The 26,058-nt window shown below is 59.3% G+C and overlaps 1 protein-coding gene across 5 annotated transcripts; it reads left to right on the top strand.

The window, feature by feature from the left end:
• Nucleotides 1-38: 38 nt before the first annotated feature.
• On the top strand, nucleotides 39-26,058 carry Kif1c (kinesin family member 1C). Of its 5 annotated transcripts, none has more exons than XM_021651597.2 (24): nucleotides 110-250; nucleotides 927-1,039; nucleotides 1,878-1,983; nucleotides 2,133-2,265; nucleotides 2,638-2,714; nucleotides 3,051-3,230; nucleotides 3,798-3,863; nucleotides 4,219-4,397; nucleotides 4,492-4,603; nucleotides 5,013-5,090; nucleotides 5,238-5,303; nucleotides 5,393-5,468; nucleotides 5,984-6,062; nucleotides 6,143-6,288; nucleotides 7,650-7,819; nucleotides 7,957-8,036; nucleotides 8,125-8,200; nucleotides 15,259-15,338; nucleotides 15,955-16,049; nucleotides 21,512-21,595; nucleotides 21,721-21,907; nucleotides 21,992-22,064; nucleotides 22,860-23,462; nucleotides 24,921-26,058. In XM_021651597.2, exons 4-24 carry the CDS (start codon nucleotides 2,160-2,162, stop codon nucleotides 25,572-25,574), a joined length of 3,267 nt encoding a protein of 1,088 aa, XP_021507272.1. In that variant the 5' UTR covers nucleotides 110-250; nucleotides 927-1,039; nucleotides 1,878-1,983; nucleotides 2,133-2,159; the 3' UTR covers nucleotides 25,575-26,058. The 5 variants fall into 5 exon arrangements, with proteins under 5 accessions (XP_060219365.1, XP_021507272.1, XP_021507268.1 ...); XM_021651593.2 differs by having other exon boundaries at nucleotides 1,821-1,983; XM_021651594.2 differs by lacking the exon at nucleotides 927-1,039 and having other exon boundaries at nucleotides 1,821-1,983.

Here is a 26,058-nt window from a genome sequence, read left to right as displayed (position 1 = left end):
CCGCCCGCGCGCGCGCCCGCCCGTGGCCCCGCCCCCGCTCCCGCCCCAGCTCGCGCTGCCCGGGCGGGCGCCGGCCGCTGGCGCCGCTTCTGCTGCCGCCCCCGGGGCGCGATCGGCCGCCCGCCGCCCGGGGACCCGGCGAGGGGCGGGGGCAGCCCCGGACTGGGCCCTCCGGTCTCCCGGTGTCCGGTCGCAGGCATCCCGGGAAGTTCGTCCCTTTGCTGTCCGCCGGGAGCCCTGCCGCGGCGAGGTGAGAGCCGGTGGGGGCAGGGAGGGGACGCCCGCGGAGGAATGCTCTGGGGCGGGGGGAGGGCCGGGGAGCCGGGGTTCCGAGGTCCCGATTGCACGACCCGGGCGGGCGGGCGAGGCGCGAGAGCTCGGATCATGCGCTATTTATCCCGCGGAGGCTCAGAGAGGTGCCAGGCCCCGGGCAGCCGTCGGCTGGCTGGACTGGAGGAGCAGGAACTCACGGCCGCCCAGAAAGGACAGGCGGGGGCCTGCTGCAGAACTGCCGGTGGGCAAGGCGCAGGTGCCCCAGACCCCGTTTCGGGTCGGTCGGCCCCACCCTAGCCGCGGCCTCCTCCCCGGTGCGCCCTTAAAGCTGTTCGCAAAGCCTCTGCACCTTCTCGCCGCTTCTTTTCCCCGCTCTGCCCTGTCCCCTGTCTTCTTAGCCTCGGAGGTGTCCTTCCCTACCCTAGTCAGGGTTTGGGGGTCAGGGCTCTTCTTCCTGAGCCAGTCTCTGTGATTTCGGCGACTCCCTTCCTGTGGTGGGATAAACCAGCCCCTTCACCCCTCCCCTGCTCTGCCTAGGAAGGCTGGTGAGGTGAGACCCAACCCAGCATGACAGACGGTGGAAGTCTTTTGGGGCTGCAGGTGGGGACGCGGCATCTTTGAACTCTTCCTAAGTCTTCGCCCTGTATCCGTAGGCGTGGGCTGCTTAGACTCTCCTCCCAGGGTGTGGACACCCGGATCACCCACATTCCTAGGCTGCAGCCTGGCACCTTCCCCAGGCTAGTGGACGCCATAGCACTAGCTCCAGGTGGGGTTTGGGACCTGTTTCCTTTTCCCTTTCAGGAAGCCCCCCGCCCTTCCCCAGCCCCCTTTGCACTGAGGCCCCCTCAAGATGCAGGTGTTCTGGGTCTCCGCCGTGGAGTCCTGGGGGGGCTGATGTCATGCACACGGGATGACCCCGCCCTCCCCTGCCCATTGTCCTGGACCCTGAGGAGGAAGTCCTGCCGCTAGGGTTTGGGGATCCCAAGCAGGCCTCGTGGATCCTTGGTCCAGCCATTCCCCTAGCCCTTGGACTTTGCCCATCAGTAGCGCCTGCCTCGTGTGTAGGACTCCCTAGCCGACCCTGGAGAAGAATTATAGATTAGGGTTTATGATTGGGTTTTTGTCTTCTACCTCTTTTCTGGGCTTCCAGTTTGTGTTTTGACCCCAGAGCCTTCCCTCCCTGTCATTTCAGCATCCCTGTGTCTCGCTTTCCTTTTCTTATGCCGTTCTTTCCTTTACAGCCTGACCTCAATCTTGTCTCTTGTCTGATTCCTCTTATTTTCTTTGTGTCTGTAACTTTCTGTCCTTCTCTTCCCTTCCTGCCACCCCCAGCATCTCTGCCCATGTGTTCCTCTCTCTGAATCACCCTCTGTCCAATCTCTGTCTCTTTCTCGCTCTCCCTCTCCTCTAACTGAACGCTCAGAACACTTGTGAGTGACTAGGAATAAAAATATCAGTGTCTCTGCCCTTGGATTCACATTGCGTTCAGCCGCTCCAGAGGGGCAGCGCCCCTCACTGTCCTGACACATCCCTTACCCTCTAAACAGAACCGCAGGCAGGTACCTCCTGCTCCTCCTCTCCCACCATCAGCGTTTCCCTTACAGCCTTGCTGGTGTGGCCAGGCCCCATGAGTAGGATGGGGCTTCCCATACGAGGGCCGGTGGCAGCCAGAGCTGATACAGCCCCCCTGCTCTGGGGCCAGGACACCAGGTAACTCGGGTGATGGCCCAAACCCGGGAGCGGGAGCGGGAGCGAAGCCCTGGAGGGGCTGGGCAGGTCCTGGGAGGACTCAGGAAGCAGGAAGGCAAGGCCTGGAGTTCTCTCAATGGCTCTGACCACCCCTTTTTTCTGTTTTTCAGCTGAGGAGGGCAGGAGTTTCAGAAGCCATGGCTGGTGCCTCAGTGAAAGTAGCAGTGAGGGTTCGGCCCTTCAATGCCCGAGAGGCCAGCCGGGATGCCCAGTGTGTGATCAGCATGCAGGGCAACACCACCTGTGAGTGAGTCCAGAGATCCAGCTGGAGCACAGGGCGGGAGGGCAGGCCTGTGGCCCGTCCCGGGAGGAAAGCCGTGCTGGGCATAGAGCATGTGGCTGGCTGTAAGGGGGGTGGCAGACTGGCCTTTCCATGTTCCTGCCCTGGGAGGGGGAATGTTGGCCAGGAGCCCTCCATTGCCCAATCCAGGGAGGCAGCTCAGTGGGGCGGGTCCTGTGGAGCCAAAATTAGCTTTGGTGGCTGGAGGGGGTGGGGATTATTAAAGGGAAGAGAGTTAGGGCAGAGGTGGGGAGTGGGGTCTTGGCTCCTCGGGGCTTATGGGAAAGTGGGCAATGGATAGACCTGACTTGGCTTTCCTTGCTTTGATTTCTCAGCCATCATCAATCCCAAACAGAGCAAGGACGCCCCAAAAAGCTTCACCTTCGACTATTCTTATTGGTCACATACTTCGGTGAGGCGGTTGGGGCTATAGGAAGAGCTTGCCTGGGAGAGCGGTTTGGTCCTGAGAAGGGGGTTATCCCGGGACTGGGCAGGGAGGACAGGGGCCTCTGGGTAGAGCGAGTACTCCTGGGCCGTGTTTAGGAGCAAAAGAGGGAACGGAGGGTCCGTCCAGATAATTAGGTCCACCAGGGGCCTGGATGGAAACATTGGGGACAATAAGAAGGAGGAAGTCAGGGTGAGGGGCGCACAGGCCTCTGGGCAGTCAGAGCAGTCGGGATGCCTGGGCCACAGACACTGAGCCTGAGCTCACTGGGCTCGCTGCTCCTCCCTGCCTCCACTCTGCCAGGCAGAGGACCCGCACTTTGCGTCTCAGCGGCAGGTGTACCGGGACATCGGGGAGGAGATGCTGCTCCACGCCTTCGAGGGCTACAACGTGTGCATCTTTGCCTATGGCCAGACGGGGGCTGGCAAGTCCTACACCATGATGGGGCGGCAGGAACCCGGCCAGCAGGGCATTGTGCCTCAGGTACACGCTGCCACCTAACTGGGCAGCCGGGAGCATCTTTAGGTGCCACGGCAGGGAAGAAGGGCTGTAAGCCAAGACGCGGCTGTCTGGGGCTGTTTGTGATTGGAAGTGTGATGGGATAGAAGGCTTGGCCGCAACCTAACACCCAGGGCCCTTTCGGGAGGGAGGCTTTGCACCCTCCAGCAGGCTCCGAGAGAAGAGCCAGGGCTTTTCTCTCTCGGCGACTTGACTCTGTTTTTGACTGTTATTTTTGTGCGTTTTCCCTGTGGGCTCTGTGTGGCAGTGTTACTGTGGCTGGGAGTCACTGAGAGCTGTCCACAGTTCTCTGGGGCTGGGAACCGCAGCGCCCTGTACACAGAGGGCGCTGCAGACACGGGTCTGCATCCTAGCCGCATGGGTGCCAGCTTGTGACTGCAGGCGAATGTGGAATTTGAGAGGCGTTTTCCTGTCTATAAGATGGAACTGACCCCTCCCTTGGGGCTGTGGAAAGGGTCGTTTGGGACATGGTCTGGCCTGGGCTGGGAGCTGCAGGCATGCCCTGGACAGGAGCGTCTCTGTGTCCCCCAGCTCTGCGAGGACCTCTTCTCCCGTGTAAGCGTGAACCAGAGTGCTCAGCTTTCCTATTCTGTGGAGGTAAGCCCCAGCCGTGGTACAGGCGGGCGGGAGGCCCGGGGCCCTGGGCAGGAGTGTAGGAAGACGTCCACCAAGACGGAGCTCTGTCTCCGGAGCCAGCTCGGGACCTAATTCTGGCTGTTAGTGACAGCTGTGGCTTTGGGCGGTGGTTTTGGCTGTGAGCACACTCCGCCGTGGGGTGCTGATGGTTAGACCTTGGGCTGGTGCGAGCGCGCGGAGCCAGCTCTCAGCCCCAGCACCGTGCCTGCGCTACCTGGGCCGTACCTTACCTGCTCCTGCCCGGTAGAGTTAGGGCCAGTGTCTCCGGCAGCGTCACCATTGGCTCCCTCACACCCTGCCGGCTTCTCCCGCCCAGGTGAGCTACATGGAGATCTACTGCGAGCGAGTCCGAGACCTCTTGAACCCCAAGAGTCGGGGCTCTCTGCGGGTTCGGGAGCACCCCATCCTGGGCCCCTACGTTCAGGACCTGTCTAAACTGGCTGTGACTTCCTACGCAGACATTGCCGATCTCATGGACTGTGGAAATAAGGCGCGGTGAGGCCGGCGGCCTTACTTGGGGGTGGGAAGGAAGGGAGGCAGAGTGGTGAGGGCGAGGGGCAGGGGCCTGAGACCTTCCTCCCGACTCCAGAACCGTGGCGGCCACCAACATGAATGAGACCAGCAGCCGTTCCCACGCCGTCTTCACCATCGTCTTCACCCAGCGCTCCCACGACCAGCTCACTGGCCTGGATTCAGAAAAGGTAGCGCCCTCTCTCCAGCGGGCAGGCGCCATAAGGTGAATGGAGGGGCTTGTGGGTTCCCTGCCCGCCCGAGCTGGTGGGGCCTCCTCAGGGCCTCCTCAGGGCCTCCACTGCCCCCTTTGCCCTCTCGCTGGACAGTGCCTGCTCGTTTGCTCAACCTTAAAGGTTCTCAGAGCAGGGCTCAAATCCCACTGTGTCCCCTGTGGAACACAGTGAGCCTGTGAGTACTTGTAAGTGACTAAATGAACAAATGACTGCGTTACCAGCCCCTCACGGTGGCCTCCCTTGTCTCCTTCGCCTCCTCTGGGCTGTCTAGCCTTTGCTAAACCCAGCTCTCTGCCGCCCCCTAATCCACCTTCTCATCGCCTACCCACCCCAGTCACTGCCTGCTTCTTTCCCCCAACCCCAGGTCAGTAAGATCAGCTTGGTAGACCTGGCTGGGAGCGAGCGGGCCGACTCCTCAGGGGCCCGGGGGATGCGTTTGAAGGTGAGGGTGCTTTGGAGGGGTGGATGGAAGCCTTGGGGTCCGTGTGGGGAGGCAGGCTGCTCACCATGCCCTTGGACCCTTGCTGGCAGGGCCGAGGGCTGTGGGCCTGACTGACAGAAAGGTCTCATTTCCACACTCCTTTCCCAGGAAGGCGCCAACATCAATAAGTCCCTGACTACTCTGGGGAAGGTGATCTCAGCCCTGGCAGATTTGGTAAGCCCTGAGGGTTGGGAAGAGAGAGGTCTCAGGAAAGAAGGCCTAGAGGATGACTCAGCCTGATTACCTGCCCTTTTCCCCCTCAGCAATCCAAGAAGCGGAAGTCAGATTTCATCCCTTACCGAGAGTCTGTACTTACCTGGCTGCTCAAGGAGAATTTGGGTAAGGGGGGCCTCCCCGCTTCGCTGACCCTGCCATTCCCCCCCTACAGAATCTCTTGCCAGCCTTAGAACCTCTAGTCAGTGTTGTCTGCCTGTTTCTCTGCCTGGCTGCGGGCTCACCCTATAGGAAGTTTCCCGTGTTGACGTCATGGCTACACCCTGCCAGACCAGAGACCTCCCTGACCTATTTACCCCTGACCCCAAATACTGCTGCGTCTGTCTCCCTCCCACAGGCCTGTGACTGCTCACAGATGCCTGGCTTCTCCCGGAACTCACCTTCCCCCACATGTCTGCATTTCTTGATTGGCTGCTCAGTCTCAGCTTTACCCTGCGTCAGACATTGCCCTCTCAGACTCCTGTTTCTCAGTCCAGTCCCGTACATGTATGAGGTTGAGACAGCGTCTCGTGTCCCAGGCTTCCGCCGAGTCCTGGGGTTGCAGCCATGTGCCCTCACCAAGTCCAGCATGCCTTCTCTGGGGCTGCAGCTCTCTAGCTTTCCCACCCTCTCCTTCGTAGGTGGGAACTCACGCACGGCCATGATCGCAGCCCTGAGTCCTGCGGACATCAATTACGAGGAGACGCTCAGCACGCTCAGGTGCGGACCAGGCTGCTCGGGTGGGAGGGAGGGAGCGGGCAGGCTCTCGGGGCCGGCCCTCCACTCTCGTCTCCCTGCAGGTACGCAGACCGCACCAAGCAGATCCGGTGCAACGCCGTCATCAACGAAGACCCCAACGCCCGGCTCATCCGAGAGCTGCAGGAGGAGGTGGCGCGCTTGCGGGAGCTGCTGGTGGCCCAGGGGCTGTCTGCCTCCGCGCTCGGAGGTAGGCCGCTGGGGGGCGCAGCCAGGGAGCCGTCCACCCAGCTCCCCTGGCTGTCCTCGCCCCTCTTGGAATGTGGGGAGGCCCGTTCCCCATTAACTCCTTTGCGTGCTCCGAGACATGGACACACCTCTGGAGAAGGTGCTTGTGAAGTTAGGGAGCGGGGACAGACTTAATTCCTCAGGGAGACTCGGGGCTTCTGCAGCTAATAAAACGACAGGTGCAAGGAACATTGCAAGTCGTGAGCTTACGATTCCACAGAAGCTGACAGGCCGCTGCAGGGTCTGGCGGAAGGCCTCGTGGAGCGACGGGCCTTCTTCCCTGTTTTTGCTTTTGTTTTGGATCTCACTGCATACAGCCTGGACTTTCCTGGAGTCCGGCAGTCCCCAACCTTTCTAATGCCGTGTCCTTTAATGCAGTTCCTCCTGCCGTGGCCCCAGCCATAAAAGTACCTTGTTGCCACTTCATAACCGCAGTTTTCCTTACTGTTAGGAATTGTAATGTTAATAATACCTGATATGCAGGGTACGAGAGACTTGAAGGGCCCTGACCCGCGCAGATTGCGAGCCGCTGCTGCTGTAGCCGCTCCTGTCGCTGTGAGGTGCATTGTGCATTGTGGGCGTGGCCGCCACGCCTGGCTGTCTTGACATCCTGAGATGTCCCCAGGGTTGCATCCCTGCCCTGCGCCCCTGCTCCCGCATTAGGGTTACAGGCACACATCACGGCTCCTCTGGCTTAACCATCTGGCCTCTAACAGGCTGGACTCTAACACACTGCTCAGCCTCCCTGATGAGGATCCAGTCCAGTGCTCGCTCCAGGGGCACCCGTACTAACACTGGAACAGTACGGAGGTTCGAGCAGCCCTGTGCAAGGGTGACGCTCGGGTCCGTGAAGTGTTCTATATTGTTAACAGGACAAAACAAAAAACTACCCCCCCCAAAAAAAAAAAAAAAAAAAGGAATCGCTGTCCATGTGGGAAGTGCAGGGTCCATGCTAACTGGCTCGGCTCCCACGCTCCTGTTCTTACGGTCCGCCTCGAAGGCTCGAGTGCTGAGGGCGCAGTGGGAGAGAGGGAGGGTAAGCCTGGCTAAAGGAAAATGGCGCCTTATCCTCGCAGCAGAGCGGGAGAGCCAGGTGCGCATGGCGGGCCATCTTCAGCTCACCAGCTGAGAGCCTTCTGATGGGGGAGTCACTAGGGCAGAAAGAACCGCAGCTCCGCCTCATGCAGCAGCGGGCTCTCCCTCCCTGGGGCCTCAGCCACCGTCCTCTCTCCCTAGAGGGCCACCTCCCTGTCGCCTGTGGCTCCCCGTGACCCTCGGGGCTCCTCTCGTCTCAACCCCCCCTTCTCGCCTTCTCCCTTCCAGGTCTGAAGGTGGAAGAGGGGAGTCCTGGAGGTGCCCCGCCTGCCGGACCGCCTCCCCCCGCCCCGGCTTCACCCTCATCTCCTCCTCTACATAATGGGGAGCTGGAGCCCCCGTTCTCCCCCAGTGCTGAGCCCCAGATTGGGCCCGAGGAGGCCATGGAGAGGCTGCAGGTGGGAAGGTCGTTAGAGCAAGGGGTGGCAGGCTGGGGGCTGCTCTAACGAAGGCCGGAGTGCGGGAAGGCAGACTATGGTGGTGTCTGGGTGGTGCTGGTCCTGAGCTTTGCCTTCTATCTGTCCTCACACCTCAGGAGACAGAGAAGATTATAGCTGAGCTGAATGAGACGTGGGAGGAGAAGCTTCGGAAGACAGAGGCTCTGAGAATGGAGAGGTATGGGGGCGGGTGGAGGGCGCTCCTCAGCGGGCAGAGGCGTGGGTGGCCGCAGTGAGGCTGACCTCTGCCTTTCCCTTGCTCGCAGAGAAGCGCTGCTGGCTGAGATGGGCGTGGCTGTCCGGGAGGATGGCGGCACCGTGGGTGTCTTCTCTCCGAAAAAGGTGTGTGAGAGGTTGTGCACAGAGGCCCAGAGAGCTCTGAGGAGAAGGGTTGACCGTGGTATGACGGAAGCCCTAATCCTGCTTCTTTGCTTCTGTGACCCTGACTCGTCCCTTCACCATCTCTTCCATTTCCCACCCTGTCTGTGTTACGTGGCCATCTCTGCCTTCTCCATCTGTCAAATTGTCAGTGAGAGAGGGGTGTGATGTGCTTGTGTCCAGCAAGCATAGTGTCCACTGAGGATGATGGTCGCTCTCCCCGAGGGACTGCAGAGCTGCGTAGGACCCAGCTCTCCCAGCACATGTGCGTAGGACAGGCACGGAGCTGGGCTCAGGAGTCCCTTGGGCAGGAGGAGGGACTGGATGGTCCAGTGCTCGTGCTTGGAAAGTTAGCGGGAAGGAAGATGGAGGAGGAGTGTGACAGTGGTAGGAGGCCGGGGGTGTCAGGACCATCCGTGGCCGAGAGATGTCGAGGCCGGGTTGTTCGGGAAGGTTGTTTGCAGAATGGAGCTTGAAGAATGGACGAGACTGGGTAGCGGGGTAGGGATGGGGTGAGGCTAGTCGAGCATCTTTAGCAGATGGGGTGTGGGCCAGCCTCGGTGCTGGTGCTTGGGAGAGCAAGGCCGGAGTGGTGGGCCCAAGTGGGCACAGAGGCAGTTCTTAAAATACTTCACCAGCTGGCACAGGACGGGTCAGTAGGAAGGAGCAGTGGCCAGAGAGAGTCAGCAGGGCTGTCAGATGTGCTGGCACATGCCTGTGACCCCAGCACCTGAGGATTGGGTGGCACAGGTGGGAGGAGCTCAAGGCCAGGGCAGCCTGGGCTACATAGTGAGTTTAAAGTTAGTGTGAGCTTGATAGTGACATCCTGTCTGTCTCGCAAAAGAAAAAAAAAAAAAAAAAAGCTGGAAGGGTGTGAAAGCACAGCGCCGGTGTGGTGGCAGGGTCTCCCTCCTCCTCCAGGCCCTGGTTAAGTTCTCAGCAGGAAGAAGGGAGCGGTAGAGATCGGGGACCCTCAGCACGAAACAAGCCAGCAAGGCTGACTGCTGTGTGCTGGTGGAGGGGTGACTCGGACGCCAGTCCGAGTGGAGCAGGAACTTTGGTCCCACCAGGAAGCCAGCCTGACCCCGGCTGTCAGTCAGTAGAGGTTCCACAGAGAGCTGGCAGGAGGCTTACGTCATTTCGTGATGTTAAGACCGTCCAAAAAACTCAGCAAAGGAATCACTGAGCCTTTACACACTTTTTTAAAAAATTACTTATTTATTATGTATGCAATGTCCTGTGTACATGTAAACCTTCTAGATGGTTGTGAGCCACCATGTGGTGCTGGGAATTGAACTGGAACCTCTGGAAAAGCAGACAGTGCTCTTAACCTCTGCCATCTCTCCAGTCCTTAACTACACACTTGCATGCACACACAACATTACTCTATTTTTTGAGATTTATCTATGTTTTATGTGTTATGGGTGTTTGGCCTGCGTGAGTGTTTACATCTGTGCATGAGGTGCCTGAAGAGTTCAGAGCAGGGTGCTGGATCCCTGTGGGACAGAAGGTACAGAAGGCTGTGAGTGGCCATGTGGTACTGGGGGTCAAACCCTGAGGAGCAGCCAGTGCTCTTGACAGTTTAGACATCTCTGCAGCCCAACCTCGTTACCTCATTTTTCTTTTTACTGCATCATCTGTGTGTGTGCATGTGTGTGCACACGCGTGCATGGGTGTGGTGTGTGGAGGTCCGGATAGCTTGCAGGTATCCATTCTCCTTCCACCGTGTGGATTCTGGGCCTTAAATTAGGACTGCCAGGCTTGGCAGCGAGTGTCTTTAAATTGTGTGTGGTCGCACAAGGGCAGGCGTGCCACTGTGCTCGAGTGGTGGTCCTAACAGCCTCCCCGTGGCCTGAGCTCCTTCCTCCTACGTGGGGTTCTTGTCTGTAATAAAGCGCACCGACTGGGAACAGCTGCGCGTTCTAGTCCCTCCTTGTGGTCAGTTAGGCGGGAGCCAGCAGTGCTCACGTCCCATCCGAGTGAAGAGCGGGAGGCCGGCTCGCCTTGCTCGTGCCTCTGCTCACACCTGTCCTCTTCCCCGGCTTCAGGGTCCGCTGCCTGGACAAGAGAGCCACAGAGAGCCAGACCTTCCCGCGTCAGCTCACAGTCGGGACCCCCCCTCCCAGAGTGTGTGCTGATCCCCAAAATTCCTCCTTCAGAGTCTCTTCCTGGGAGTCAGGGTGTGTCCAGCCCACCTGGGTGCAGGGTGGGGCTCAGGTTGCCGGACTTGGACGCGAGCAGCTTTACCCCCGAGCCGCTTTACCCCCGAGCAGCTTTACCCCCGAGCCGTCTCGCTGTTTTACGTAGTCGCTGCCTGCCTTTCCCTTTTAAAGGTTACCTTGCTTTTTCCCACACTCTCTGATATTCTAAACATGCTACAATGGCTAGTCTTATAAATAGGTGTTAAAAGCCAGGTGTGGTGGTGCCCATGATCTCAGCCATCAGGAGGCCGGGGCAGGAAAATTGTCAGAAGTGTCAGATCAGCTAGAGCTGCACAGACCTCCCACCCCAAATCAGGAGATTGTTTCTGTAAGAGTAGACTCTCAGAAGAAGACGCTTGGAGTAGAGCGACAGCCGCTTGCTTTTATTTAGTTAATTTTAAAAATGGATCTTGTTTTTTTTTCTTTCTTCTCTGTGTAGCCCTGGCTGTCCTGCACTCACTCTGTAGACCAGGCTGGCCTTGAATTCATAGGTCCACCTGTCTCTGCCTCCTGCATGTCAGAGGACTGAAGGAGTGTGGCACCACTGTCCAGCCTTATTTTACTTTATCTGTCTGTCTGTCTGTCTAGCTAGCTAGCTCTCTATTTTTTTTTCGGGACATAGTTTTTCTGTATAACAAGCCTTGGCTGTCCTGCACTCACTCTGTAGATCAGGCTGGCCTCGAACTCACAGAGATCCGCCTGCCTCTGCCTCCCTGAGTGCTGGGATTAAAGGTGTGTGACACTGTCCTAGCTCTTTTATTTTTGTTTGTTTGTTTGTTTGTTGCAGTGCTGGGGATTGGACCCATGACATTAATGTACTAGTGCAAGTGTGTGTGTGTACATTTGTGCATACAGGTACCCAGGTGCAGGCCAGATGTCACTGGCTCCCTCAGTGGCTTGCTCCCTCACGTTGTTATTATTGTTACTGCTGTTATTTTGAGACAGGCCCCTGGGCAGATGTGGAACTCACTGCTGATTTAGACTGGCTGGCCAGGACCCCGAGATCCACCTGCTTCTCCTCAGCAGCGCTGGTGTCGCAGGCACCCTGGTCTGATTGGCCGTGGAGAGCCGAGCGAGCGCAGTTCCACACGCCTGCGCGTGAAGCGGCTTGCGCACTCAGGCAAACCCTTCCCACCCCAGCGCTTTCGTTCCTGTTCCCCGTCTCAGAGTTGCCGAGCACTTCAGGCTGCCTTGTCTTTACAAATAGACACATTTTAGGACCTTTCTGTGTTCACTGTAGATATTTTTGAGACAGAAACTCAGTTGTACCATAGCTCAGGCTTGCCCGGAAGTCACTGTGTAGTCCAGGCTGCCCCGGCTCACATTGACAATAGCCCCTTCCTTGGTCACTACCACACCCAGCGGCGGTCTGAAGTTTCCCTGTGGATTCCTCTGGGCCCTGAGCCCGTGGATTGCCCTCCGCCCCGTGACCCTGGAGGTCAGGGAGAACGGCCTGCTGAGAGTTGTCCTCCACCTCCAGACCAACACTGTGGCGCTGGGGCACCTATACACGATCGAGTAATCAGTTACCAGCATGAATAAATGCAAGCAGAGTTTATACCATCGAAGTGCCCTGTGTATTCCCCAGGGCAGCCTGTAGGAAGTCCCGTTTCTCTTTACCGCTCCAGGCCCCAACCCAGCTTTTTATTGTTGGCTTCAGGTTCGTTGTTGTTTTTTGAGGTTTCACATGGCTTAGGCTGGACATGAACCTGCTATAGCCCAGGTTGATTTGTTTGTTTGTTTCTTTTGTTTTCTGAGACAGGGTTTCTCTGTGTAGCCCTGGCTGTCCTGGACTCCCTCTGTAGACCAGGCTGGCCTCAGTGATCCGCCTGCCTGTCTCCCAAGTGCTGGGACTAAAGGCGTGCACCACCATGCCGGGTGGTAATCCTGAACTCACTGTGTAGTCAATGTTGGTTTCAAGTCCTCGTCCTTGTGCTTACAGCTGTGACAGGTGTGACAGACACAGCCCTGCGCCACTGTGCCTGTCTTCCTTCCCTCGTCCTTTTCCGTACCCTTTCTTGGCTGGACTTGGTCAGTGCAGCCGGCAAACCGGAGTCTTGGGATTATTCTTCCTTCCCTAAGGTGGCGAGGTGGGCATTTCTCGGATGGTGAAAAGACAGGGCAGCTGTTAGACTTACTGGCAAAACGGGTTTGGTAGGGCTAGCTGTGGCGGAGGCTTGGTTAGGTGGAGACGCAGGTAAAGCCATGGTGTGTCTGGATGGAGTAAAGGCTGAGGAAAAGCCTCCTTGCTGGGACCCTATTACCTAGCCTAAGGCTTCCCAAATCACTGATTCTCCAGTCTGAGCTTCCTTCCCAAGGGCTGCTGGGGGGGGGGAGGACCTCCCTCCCTCGGCTGGGCTGGTTGGCTCCTTGCTTATCTGCTTGATATCCTAGGCTTCTAGATAAGGTTTCACTTGAACAAAGCGTTCCTGGGCTGAGCAGAAATGGAAGAGCGCTGCCCCAAATCATGTACCCCCTCCCCAGGGACAGATCACTGTCTGCTCCCAGAGCCCCTCAGTGTCGGGCAGGCCCAGGACAGGTCTGACACCGTAATGTAGGAAGCAGACGCGGGAGTCCCTGGAGGCGGTGTTGGCAGCAACAAGTGTGAGATGCTCGGGAGAAGCAGGCAGGTGTTCAGGGTGCAGTCCCGGGCTCACCTGCGCAGCGGCCCCCGGAGAGGCCTGGGCCTCCCCTCCGAGCTGTTTCCTGTCTGCACCCTGTGCTTCTGCCAAACGCTTCCCTCCGAAACTCTTCCTGCTGCATGTCAGAGCCTTCCTTGCCCAGGACTCACCCATGCTGCCTCTCCCACAGAGCTTGAGCTCCCCACTTGGCCTTTGTTTCCTTTTGCACGTGAGTTGCTGCAGAATAGTGCAACACTCAACTCCCTGGGAACATGAAGGAACAAACAGTCCGAGCAAGGATGTGAGAAAGTCGGCAGTTTCTATGGGGCACTTGCCCCCCACCCCTTTGTTTTGAGACAGGGTTCTCTGTGTAGCCTTAGATGGCCCAGAACTCAGTCTGTGGACCAGGCTGGCCCCAGCTCCGCGATCTGCCCGCCTCTTCCTCCTGAGTGCTGGGAGTAAAGGCATTCCACACACAGGTCATTCTCCCCGTTTGTAATGAGCAGTGTTTCCACACCAATTCTTGCCTCCCTGAGTTGGCTCTGATTGCCTGGCGGGACAGCCAGCCATGACTGCATCTGACTCAGCTCTGTCCTACCCAGAGCCTCCCCGAGGTGAGGCGGAGAGCTGAAGCACATCCTTGACTAGCAAAGGCTTCCTCGGTTGGAGGGTGTCAGAAAGCTTCATGGAGCCGGCATCTGAGACAGCCCCAGAGGGACATGAAGGAAATGGTTTTGGCAGGTGGGGGCGCGGGTGGAGGTGGTAAATAGGATGCTGGGTGTGAAGACATGGTGGGGCTGGACACAGAGCTGGGGAAAAGACCCTCAAAGGGGGCTTGGACGTGTGGGCTGGGACTCAGATGTGGAGGAGTCCCCAGGAAGCCAGACTGGATCAGAGCTTTTTCGCCGAGGAGCCTCTGGGAAGACGGACAGGACACCAGACAGTGTGGACTGGAGGCTGTGAACCCTCTCGTCAGCAGGACGGTGTGGGCCAGGCAGCAGCCCAAGGGGAAGCTCTGTTCCTGGAGTGGCAGCAGGTGGCATTGAAGAGTGTGGGGGAACAGGTTTAGTGTCCTGCCCAGATGTGGGGAGGAGGCGCGACAGAAGACAGACAAAGGCTAGGGTGCTGTGGAGGCAGGGAGTGGCTGCATTTTCAGCGCAAGGCAGCTTAACTATCAGCCAGGCATTCGGGTGGATGTTATCCTAGAGCTAGCCAGAGGACCAGGGAGCAGTTGGGTGGTTTTGGTCTGGGAGGCGGTGGGCAGGATGGGCTGCTGGAGTAAGTGACCCTGGCCTTGGACAAGTAGGCTTAGGGAGGGGAAGTGGCTAGGGGAGGTAGGGAGTCCGCTGGAAGAAACTTTCTTGTTTTGCTGGGGTTCTTATATATATATATATATATATATATATATATATATATATATATATATATATGTTTATATATATAATTATTTATTTTTATTTTATGTGCATTAGGGTGACAGTGTCAGATCCATTGGAATGGGAGTCACAGACAGTTGTGAGCTGCTATGTGGGTGATGGGAATTGAAGCTGGGTTCTTTGGAAGAGTGACAGTGCTCTTTACCACAGAGCCGTCTCTCCAGCCCCATTTGCTGGGTTCCCTTGCTGGCTTGTTAATAGGCAGGGCCAGGCTCTGTACCCCAGGCTGTCCTCTTAGCTCTGTGCTGGAGTTATGGGTATCATACGTCATGCTCAGCTCTTGCTTGACTGTAAAATGGAAAGTGGCCCTGCTTTTAAATTATCAGAAGTAACCCATGCTCGCTGACACTCAGGGTGTGGCAGAAGGCGGGCTGTGCCGGTCTCCTGACCCCACACCTTCTCCACTCCCCAGAAGGTACAAGGCAGATTTGGTGGAGAGACGTGATGGGGCTAGGGAATAAAAGGGTCAGGAAGGAAACGCTGCTGCAGGGGGAACCAAGGCTTCTCGGCAGGTAATCTGTCATGCTGGGGCGTCTGCAAGGAGCTTCAGGATGGGTTACCGACTGGAGGTGGGGGAGGTGGGGAGGCTGGCAATTTAGGCCTGGCTGTGAGTGGAAGGTGCTTGTGTGATGGCTAGGGTGGGTAGGGGGCAGTACCGAACCCCAGGAAGAAGTCCACTCACGCCCTGGCTCCTGTCTGTGAGGTCACTCTTGCTAAGTATCATGAGCCCTCGGCCCTGACCGCCTCTTCCTCTTTACCTACAGACTCCCCACCTGGTAAATCTGAATGAGGACCCCTTGATGTCCGAATGTCTTCTCTACCACATCAAAGATGGTGTCACCAGGTAAATAGGCGTAGCTGGGTGCTCCCCCGCCCCAGTCTAGGGTGTGGCTGTAGAATCGCTGACACGTTGCTCAGTGACTCAGGTTTTGGTGGCCACTGGAGCTATCCCAGATTTTTGCTCTTTTTCTTCCCAAAGATTTTATTTTTATTTACACGCGTGTGTGTGTGAGTGAACGCCACGTGTGTGTAGGTGCCCATAGAGGCCAGAGAGGCTGGATGCCCCGAGGCTGGAGCTCTGGGGGTTGTGAGCTGCTGGTGTGGGTGCTGTGAGAGCGGTACATGCAGCCAGGGAGAAAGGCAGCAGATCTCTGAGTGCAAGGCCAGCCTGGTCTGCAGAGTGCGTGTGGGACGGCCAGGGCTACACAGAGAAACGCTGTCTTAAAAACAAAACAAACAAAAATAAAAAACACAGAAAAAAAACAGAGAGAAAAACGCTCAGAGCTGCCTGTGCCCAGGCTGGATACTGTGCAGATGTAGGCCGTGGCTTTAAGGATCGTGCCTGGCCTCCGGTCCCAGCTTCGGTACTGCTCGGCTGAGTGGCCTTGACACGCCTTTGCCCGGCCTGCGCACTCGGAGGCCAAGCACAGAGACACTGAGCAAGGGTCGCTGTTCCCCAGGGTTGGCCAGGTGGATGTGGACATCAAGCTGACCGGGCAGTTCATCCGGGAGCAGCACTGCCTCTTCCGAAGCCTCCCCCAGCCTGACGGAGAAGGTAAGGCCTGGGAGGGGAGCGTGCAGGGGCTAAGGTAGAGGGGGGTCTCGTGTTCCACCCGAAGGGAGTGAGCCACACAGGAGGCCACACCCCTCCCTCTGCAGTGCTGAGCTCATGGTAAGTAGTGGGGGGGGCTGTGGGGGGCTCAGGTAGCATGGGGACACAGTAGTGGGGGGCTCTCTGGGGGGGCTCAGGCCATGTGGGGGGCTCTCTGTGTGTGGGGGCTCAGGTGGTGTATGGGGGATCAGGTGGTGGTGGGGGCTCAGGCGGTGTGGGGGGCTTTCTGTGGGGGGGGCTCAGGTGGTGTGGGGGCTCTCTGTGGGGGGGCTCAGGCGGTGTGGGTGGGGCTCTCTGTGGGGGCTCAGGTAGTGTGGGGGTCTGTGGGGGGGCTCAGGTGGTGTGGGGGGCTGTGGGGGGGCTCAGGTGGTGTGGGGACACAGTAGTGTGGGGGCTCTCTGTGTGTGTGGGCTCAGGCGGTGTGGGGGGGCTCAGGCGGTGTGGGGGCTCTCTGTGTGTGGGGGGTTCAGGTGGTGTGGGGGCTCTCTGTGTGTGGGGGGCTCAGGTGGTGTGGGGGCTCTCTGTGTGGGCTCAGGCGGTGTGGGGGGGCTCAGGCGGTGTGGGGGCTCTCTGTGTGGGGGGGGCTCAGGTGGTGTGGGGGCTCTCTGTGTGTGGGGGGCTCAGGTGGTGTGGGGGCTGTGTGTGTGGGCTCAGGCGGTGTGGGGGGGCTCAGGCGGTGTGGGGGCTCTCTGTGTGTGGGGGGCTCAGGTGGTGTGGGGGCTCTCTGTGTGTGTGGGCTTAGGCGGTGTAGGGGGCCGGCTCCATGTGGTGGGGACACAGGTAGCGCGTTGCTGTGCACTGGAGGAGTGTGGAGGAGGAGATGAAGTGCTGCCTTCCTTCCTTCTTCTTTTCCCTGAGCACTGCGGGTACTGTGTGTGAAGCCCAAGTTTGTTCGGTGGAGCCCCTGAATCTGCTCTGTGGGAAACGCTGACTCAGCTATGGTGACAGTGGTTCCTGAGAACTGGCTGCAAAGCTTCGGGGAACTTTATAACTGTAAAACTTTTAGGAGTCGAAGGTTCTGGCCAGGCATGGCAGTGCAGGCCTTTAATCAGGGCACTTGGAAGACAGAGGCAGGAGAATCTGTGAGTTCGAGGCCAGCCAGGGCTACAAAGATACACCCATCTGAAAAGCAGTCCGCCAAACAAAAAAGACGCCAGGTTCCGAGGGCGGCAGCCGTGTGACCCATCAGCAGAGCACTGTGCAGGGTAGTGTGTTTCGTGCTGTCTGGATTGAACTCGGGGCTTCAGCCACGTGCCTGCTGGACAAGCACCGTGACACTGAGCCCTGTGCACACTCGAGGAGTCCTTACACCCCCCAGCCCCCTCCTCTAGGTTTTCTGTTCGCTTTGGGGTCTCTGTATACGGTGACCTGGGTCTCCCAGTCTATTGCCTTGGCCCCCCAAAGACTGGATCACAGGGTGCATGCCTGGCCTCCAGCACTGTGTGTGTGTGTGCGTGGGTGTGTGCTTGTGTGGATGTGCCTGTGTGTGCGTGCATGCTTGTGTGGTGTGTTTGTGCTTGTGTGGATGTGCCTGTGTGTATGTGCGTGCATGCTTGTGTGGATGTGTGTGCTTGTGTGGATGTGCGTGTTTGTGCGTGCTTGCTTGTGTGGGTGTGTGTGTATGTGTGTGCTTGTGTGAGTGTGTTCATAATGAGGCCCGGGGTTGGTGTTACTTGTCCTCCTTAATCACTTCTCCACTTTCTCTGAGACATGGTCTTTCAGGACCCTGGAAGCTCAGTGGGTGACACAGCTGGACTGGATGGCCGGTGAGCGCCGAAGGGCCACGTTCTCCCACCGCCCCGGCTGCATTGTTACCGTAGCCAGCTCTTCTTATTTTAGTTTTTCGAGACAGGGTTTCTCTGTGCAGCCCTGGCTTTCCTGGACTCCCTTTGTAGACCAGGCTGGCCTTGAACTCACAGAGCTCCACCGGCCTCTGCCCTCTGAGGTCTGCGACCGTAGTGTGTGCCACTACGCCTGGCTGCACAGCCGGTTCTTAGCGAGCCTCTGGGGATGCAGAGCTGGTCTGCAGGCTGCAGCAGGCTCTAAGAATTGGCGAGGTGTGTGTGTGCACATGCCTGCAGTCACAGTTACTTGGGAGGCGGGGCAGGAGGCTTCCTGGAGCCCAGGGGTTGGGTGCCAGCCTAGACTGTGTAGAGACGGTTAAAAAGGAAAAAGAAGAAAGCCTGTCCTGTGGCTTACAGCTCAGGTTTAGGTGTGGGCCAAGGTCAGCAGATTGACGCAGTCATTCTGTTCTGGTTCAGGTCCCCAGTGGTGAGCAAGTGCTTCCTGCGGCTTCGGCTGAAAGCTGTTGAATCAGTTCAGATCAGCCAGCTATTGCCTAGTTCCTGTTCTGTGGTTGTCCCGGGCGTAGGCTCGGGGAGGAAGACGATCAAGTCCGTGAGGCCCTGTGAAGCCCACATTCCGGGAGTGCCTGATGTGGAGACGGCAGGCATTGCACGTGCAGGGCTGTGGCGTCGATCACAGTAAAAAGCAGCCAGTGGCAGCGCGTGGCGCACGCCTTTAACCCCAGCACTCAGGGAGGCAGAGGCAGGCGCATCTCTGTGAGTTCGAGGCCAGCCTGGTCTACACAGAGGAATTCTGTCTCGAAAAACAAACAACAAAAACTAGCCAGTGTTTTTGTGCCCCAAAGGGTAGGTTGTAAAGGTTTAGTCCATCTGGGCTGTTGTTCTTACAACAGCCTTTTAAGACTTGACCAGGGACGAGCAGAGACAGGCGGGCTCGGGCACGTGCAGGAGCTACATACCGACCATCTATTTTTCTCTTACAATTGTCTTGTTCAGCTCACAGACAACAGAGCTGAGGGGCCCAGGTTAGGTAATTCGCCCTGGAAAACAGAACGGAGTCCCAGCACAGTCACAGTTGCAGGGGCTGTGCCGTTGGCTGCTGGATCCCTGAGGCTCCAAAAGGAGAGGGCCGGGAACGCAGCTGAGGTGGCAGAGTGCTGGAGTCGGATGTGTGAAACTGTGAGTTTGAGCTTCAGGTCTGGCACAGCTGAGTGTGGTGGCGCAGTCCGTGATCCCAGCACCCGGGGAGAGAGGTGGGCGTGTGTGGGGAGCGGAGGGCCAGGAGTTCAAGGCCATTCTCCCTGTCTCCAAAGGGGAGCAAAGAGTCTCTGCCAGCTGGTCTGGAGCAGGCCCCTCACCTGGCCCCATTTCTTTCTGTCCCGCCACACCTGTTCCTGGTCTTCAGAGAAGTCAGTAGATTGTCTGCTTCTAAAAACTGTCAGAATCGCCACTGGTGCACACTGCTAGTCCCGGCACTCGGGGGGGCAGAGGCAGGTGGATCTCTGTAAGTAGGAGGCCAGCCTGGTCCAAAGAGGAAATTCAAGTACAACCAAGGCTACACAGAGGCACCCTGTCTGGAAAAACAAGCAAACAAGTTAAATTTGTCCCGTTTAAAAATTGTAGTGTGTGTGTGTGCGTGTGTGTGTGTGTGTGTGTGTGTGTGTGTGCGCGCGCGCGTGTGCACGCGCCGTGTGAATTGGGAGGATTGAACTCATTGGGCATGCAGCAAACGGCTGAACCTGCTGGGTCATCTTCACTGGCCCGAGATTACCTGGCTGTCATCTGCCTTAGCAGCCAGGTTAAGAGATCAGGGATCCGGGTTATCTCCTGGTGTACAGTAGGAGCATAATGTTTGGGATGTTGATGGACACGCCTTGGTGGAAAATAAGGGTGAGATAGCCTGCCTCCCCTCCCATTCCTGTCCTCGGTCATGCCATGTTGCCTGTCCACATGTCATTCCGTCTTCCTGACATTTAGTCACCTGTCACAACCTCTCCTGGCCTCTGGCCTCTGCATCAGTAGTGGCCTGTTCCTCTGTCTGATGCTACACGTCATCCTAATTTCCGTGGTTCTTGATTACTTTTAGTTTAAATAAAGAAAAATCTGGGTTGAGAGCTAGGCTTGGTGGCGCATGCCCTTAGTCCCAGCACTCGGGAGGCAGAGGCAGCCTGGTCTACAGAACGAGTTCCAGGACAGCCAGGGCTACGTAGTGAGAGCCTGTCTAAAAATAAAAAAGTTGGGCAGAGTATATAGCTGGGTGATACATCCCTGAATTTAAGCTCTACTCCGTCTGCCTGCCTCTCTTCCACCTCCCCCTTCACTCTCTGGCTCTCTCTCTCACACACACACAGCTTTAATCACAGCATTTGGAAGGCGGAGGCAGTCAGATCTCTGTGAGTTCGAGGCCAGCCTGGTCTGTATATATAATAAGAGTTCCAGGACTGTTCAGTGAGACTCAGAAATGAATGAATAAATGATGTTTGCATATTATCATTATTATATCTTACACTCCTCTGGAATAAAGACTTCATTATCCCAATTTATAGAAAACCCCAAAAGTTAGATAATTTGTCTCTGGCTCAGCAGTCATGGATCCTGGGTCTTTGGAACTAGAGGGTCTTTGTTTGTCCGGTTGGTTGGTTGGTTGGTTTTTAAGACAGGATTTCTCTGTGTAACCTTGGTTGTCCTGGAACTCACTCTGTAGACCAGGCTGGCCTCAAACTCTCAGAGATCCACTTGCCTCTGCCTCCTGTGCTGGGATCACAGGTGTGTGCCATGACCACCTGACTAGTACTTTTTCAGATTTATTTATTATGTATACAGTGTTCTGCCTGTGTGTACACCTGCTCACCAGCAGAGGGCACCAGATCTCACTATAGATGGTTGTGAGCCACCACGTGGTGCTGGGAATTGAACTGAGGACCTTTGGAAGAGCAGCCAGTGCTCTTACCCTCTGCGCCGTCTCTCCCGCCCCCTGGTACCTCTGCTTTGTGTATCTTTGTGCCCCTGCAAGCAGCAGCTCAGAGATGGACAGCTGTCTGGGATGGGTTTTTGCTTTTTGAGGCAGAGTCTTGCCATGTAGCCCAGGCTGAGCTCAAACTCGCTACGCAGTTCAGGCTAGCGAACCTCAAACTTGCCACAGTCCTTCTGCCTCAGCTCCTGACTCTATTTTGCCTGTGTTGCTGTGACTTGAGAACATGAGCGGGATGACAGCCATTTGCAGAAAGCACTGGACAGTGCCCGCAAGGCGCGTGGGCCACACTGGAGATGACATTAAGGACCTGAGGGGCAGTTACACCTGGAGGGCAGGCGGGTGGGGCCCGGCCCAAGAAGCCTTCAGAGGACGATAGTTTCTTGCGTGATTAGGGCCGCGGGGTGGGTGGGTAGGAGCCACCGCAGAGGCTTCTGGGAATCCTGGTCGGGTGTCTAACCCTCCGTCTGCTCTTCTTTTCCTGTGCTGCCTGCTACCAGAGGGGCTGTGGCACCCCTGCAGGTACTGGGGTGTAACTGGTGCATGCGCGCAGTGGGGTGAGGCGCGGCGGGAGCGGGAGCGAGCCGGCTCGCCGAGAGGCTCATCTTCCTCCCTTTCCCCCGTGCCAGTGGTGGTCACGCTGGAGCCCTGTGAAGGCGCGGAGACCTACGTCAACGGGAAGCTGGTGACGGAGCCGCTGGTGCTGAAGTCAGGTAGGAGGCGGGGGACCGGCTCCGTGACTGGCTGTGGGACAGAGGGGCCCCTGGCATCGAGGGCCCGATGGGGCGGCCTTGCTGCTGTGGCTGAGCTGGTCTCCGCTGCCCTCTTCCCCTTCCAGGAAACAGGATTGTGATGGGCAAGAACCACGTTTTCCGCTTCAACCACCCGGAGCAAGCACGGCTGGAGCGAGAGCGCGGGGTCCCCCCGCCCCCAGGCCCGCCCTCGGAGCCTGTGGACTGGAACTTTGCCCAGAAGGAGCTGCTGGAGCAGCAAGGCATCGATATCAAACTGGAGATGGAGAAGAGGTAGGAGGCCGCCAGCGCTCTCCTGTTGGCCCCCACGGAGGTGGCTCCGAGACCCTCACAGCTTCTCCTTCTGTCTGCTCCCAGGCTGCAGGACTTGGAGAACCAGTACCGGAAAGAAAAGGAAGATGCTGACCTTCTGCTGGAGCAGCAGCGGCTGGTGAGGGCGGGGGTGGGCGGGGCCTGGAGGGGTGGGCGGGGCCTGGAGGGATAAGGGGGCACTGCGGGAGGGGCGGGGCCTGGAGGGGTAAGGGGGCACTGCGGGAGGGGCGGGGCCTGGAGGGGTGGGCGGGGCCTGGAGGGGTAAGGGGGCACTGCGGGAGGGGCGGGGCCTGGAGGGGTAAGGGGGCACTGCGGGAGGGGCGGGGCCTGGAGGAGCGGAGGGAAATAGTGAGGCTGGCACCAGCTGGGCCTCCTTTGCTCTTGGTGTCTTCGGTGGCACCGAGGAGAAGCTGGGAGAGAGATGGGAACCAGCACTCTTCCCAGCTGACGAGGCTCCTACGCGCCGGTGGCTCTGGGCCTCTTCGCCTCACTCTCAAGCACTGTCATTCTTGTAAGATTGTTCCTTACGTGGACTTTGAGCCTCATCCTGACAGTGCTACATAGTCATTTGCTGCGTAATGACAGGGCCGCCAGTGACAGGCCATGTGTCCAGGCCCGGGAGACCGACCAGCTGGCTGGGGCGGCTGGGGCGGCCGGGGCGGCCTCCCTCGGTGCAGGCTGTAGCGTGCAGCGATACCATCACGCTGGGACACAGTTCTCAGACACAGCTCTGTAGTTACGTGGCCCAGGACCATCTGTGCCCGAGTTCAGCCAGCTGCTGCTGTTCCTAGACTTGGCAGCGGCTGTGCGCGGTCGGCCTCAGACACGGCGTCTAGACAGGCCCCTGCGCGGCGCAGTACGAGCGCGGTCCCTGCGGCGGCGTGCTCAGCCCCCTCTCCCTCTCTCCGCCCAGTATGCGGACTCTGACAGCGGGGAAGACTCGGACAAGCGCTCGTGTGAGGAGAGCTGGCGGCTGATCTCCTCCCTGCGGGAGCAGCTGCCGCCCACCACCGTGCAGAGCATCGTGAAGCGCTGCGGCCTGCCCAGCAGCGGCAAGCGCAGGGCCCCTCGGAGAGTGTACCAGATCCCCCAGCGGCGGCGGCTGCAGGGCAAAGACCCTCGCTGGGCCACCATGGCCGACCTGAAGATGCAGGCCGTCAAGGAGATATGCTACGAGGTGGCCCTGGCCGACTTCCGCCACGGACGCGCAGAAATCGAGGCCCTGGCCGCTCTCAAGATGCGCGAGCTGTGCCGCACCTACGGCAAGCCCGAGGGCCCCGGGGATGCCTGGAGAGCCGTGGCCAGGGACGTCTGGGACACTGTGGGAGAAGAGGAAGGAGGCGGAGGCGGCGAGGAGGGAGCCCGCGGCGCGGAGGTGGAGGACCTCCGTGCCCACATCGACAAGCTGACGGGGATCCTTCAGGAGGTGAAGCTGCAGAACAGCAGCAAGGACCGAGAGCTGCAGGCGCTGCGGGACCGCATGCTGCGCATGGAGAGGGTCATCCCCCTGACGCAGGTGAGGACGCCGCCGGCCGCTCCCCGCCTCCTCCAGCCCTTCCCACGTCCCAGCCTCCCTCCGCCGCCCGCCCCTCTCCTTCACTCCTCCTCCAGCTCCTCCCCACATCCCAGCCTCCCTCCGCCGCCCGCCCCTCTCCTCCACTCCTCCTCCAGCCCTTCCCACATCCCCTCCTCCTCCAGCTCCTCCCCACGTCCCAGCCTCCTGCCCTGACTTGAGAAGGCTCATTGAAGGTGAACAGGCTTATTTCTGGTTTTCTGATAGTTCATGAATGGCATCTTGCTTCAGTCTCCAGAGGACCAGAGTTTAGTTCCGAGCGCCCACTTGGCAGCTCAGGGTTGTCAGGAGCACCAGCACCCACTTCTGGTCGGCAGGTAGCGCTCACAGGGTGTAGACATACATGCAGGCAAAACAAAAAACACAGCTGGGTATGGTGCCGCATGCCTTTAATCCCAGCACTGAGGAGGCAGAGACAAGTGGATCTCAGTGAGTTTGAGGCCAGCCTGGGCTACAGAGTGAGTCCAGGACAGCCAGGTCTACACAGAGAAACCCTGTCTCAACAAACAAATAGATTCTGTAGGCTTCGGTTGTGATCTGAGTGTGATCTGAGGATCTGAGTGTGAGCCCCAGAACCGCACAAAAAAGCTGGGCACGGTGGCGCCCACTTATCCCAGAGCGGTGGCAAGAGGGCGCGGAGACAGGCAAACCTCGGCTTGCTGGCCACCCTCCCAGCCTGCTGTGAATCCGGGGCAGCAGGGGCGCTGTCTCAGAGAGCAAGGTAGCCGACCCGCGCAGGACACGCGTGCGCCCACACGCTTGCACCCATGCTCAGACCTGCACAGGCTCTAGACTGGGTGTGCTGGGGACATCCTTTAATCCCAGCGTTGGGGGCCAGACCCGGGAGGGTCAGTAGTTTAAGACCAGCCTGCGCTACACCTCAAAACAAGTGCAGATTGTGAGGCTCACCAGCCCGGATGTGGCGGTGTGTGTTTACGCCCCGCTGAGAGCCGTCACGGGGAGCCTGTTCCTGGGTGTGCGCGCCCGGCCCCCCTCCCCCCCAGCTCTGCAGAGACGGAGCGGTGATGGCGTCCTCTGGCTTGTCTGCAAGTGCCCGGTCATGTGCACACGGGGTTCGGGCCCTTCTAAGGGACACCACAGCCGGTTGGAGTTCGACTTGGGGTTACCAGAGGCGGCCCCCGCAGTGTGGCTTCTGCCCTGTGTCCTCCGCTCCGGCCGTGGGGTGGGCTGGCACCCCGGGCCTCTGCTCCGCTGCGTTCCCACAGGCCGAGGCTCACGGTGGCCGCCCTTGCCCTCCCTCCCCCGCCGTGCTGGCAGCGGCTGCTGTGGTCACCGGTGGACGCACAGAAGGGGCTGCTGGGCAGGGGAGCCAGCAGGGCCCGGCGACGCGGCCGAGGGAGCCCGGGCCTCGGCTCACGGCTTTCTCCCGTCCCTCTCCAGGAGCTCGAGGAGGACGCTGAAGAGGCCGCCCTGGTGGCCTGGGCGCCCCCCGAGGGCCCGGAGGCCGCGGAGGAGGCGGGCGCACAGCCCGCGCGGCCCGCGTCGCCGCCGCTGTCCAGCTGGGAGCGCGTGTCGCGGCTGATGGAGGAGGACCCCGCCTTCCGCCGGGGCCGCCTGCGCTGGCTCAAGCAGGAGCAGCTGCGGCTGCAGGGACTGCAGGGCGCGGGGGGCCGGGGCGGGGGGCTGCGCCGGCCGCCCGCCCGCTTCGTGCCGCCCCACGACTGCAAGCTGCGCTTCCCCTTCAAGAGCAACCCCCAGCACCGGGAGTCCTGGCCGGGCGTGGGCGGCGCGGAGGCCCCGGCGCCCCAGCCCCCCGAGGAGGCGCCCGCGCCCGCGCGCAGGCCCCCCAGCCCCCGGAGGCCCCACCGTCCTCGCAGGAACTCCCTCGACGGCGGGGGCCGCTCTCGGGGAGGGGGCCCGGCCCAGGCGGAAGCCCAGCACTTCCAGCCGAAGAAGCACAACTATTACCCCCAGCAGCCCCAGCCCTACCCCGCCCAGCGCCCGGGGCCCCGCTACCCCCCCTACACCACCCCTCCACGCATGAGACGGCAGCGCTCGGCCCCCGACCTCAAGGAGAGCGGGGCGGCCGTGTGAGCGCGCGGGCGCCGGAGGACGGTGCCCAGATGCTGCTTCCCAGGGGCCCCGGGAGGGAGGCCGGAGAGCAGAGAGCGAGGGAGACGAGAAGGTCCGCGCAGGTGCCAGGAGGCTGAGGGCGGGAGCCGAGAAGGGAGAGGGCCAGAGGTGCCAGGAGCAAACCAAAGCCGCTGGGAGCGAGGGAGGTCGCCCGGGGCCGCCCCACAAACGCTGCTATGGGTGGGGGGTGGGCTGTGTGTGCAGAGCCAGGGTTTGACTTTCTTCTCCGAGTGGGTGCAAAAGGGGAGAGAGCCGAGAGCGAGGGGTGTGCTCCCCGGCTCTCGTCCGTCCGTCTGTCCGTGGTGGGTTTCTGTTTCCGTGGCGGTGTGGCGGGTCCTGAGTCATTCCCTTCCCCCCAGGCCTCCTGCTGTATTTAGGGGACCTGTCTGGTTTGGCTGGAGCCCCGCGAGCACGCGGGGCCTTAATAAAGGATAGCGACCAGGGA

Source organism: Meriones unguiculatus, chromosome 11 (genome assembly GCF_030254825.1).
Source record: "Meriones unguiculatus strain TT.TT164.6M chromosome 11, Bangor_MerUng_6.1, whole genome shotgun sequence".
In the NCBI taxonomy this organism is placed as follows: Eukaryota; Metazoa; Chordata; class Mammalia; order Rodentia; family Muridae; genus Meriones; species Meriones unguiculatus.
Note: the sequence above shows the minus strand (reverse complement) of the source record. Positions and strands in the feature narration are given on the sequence as shown.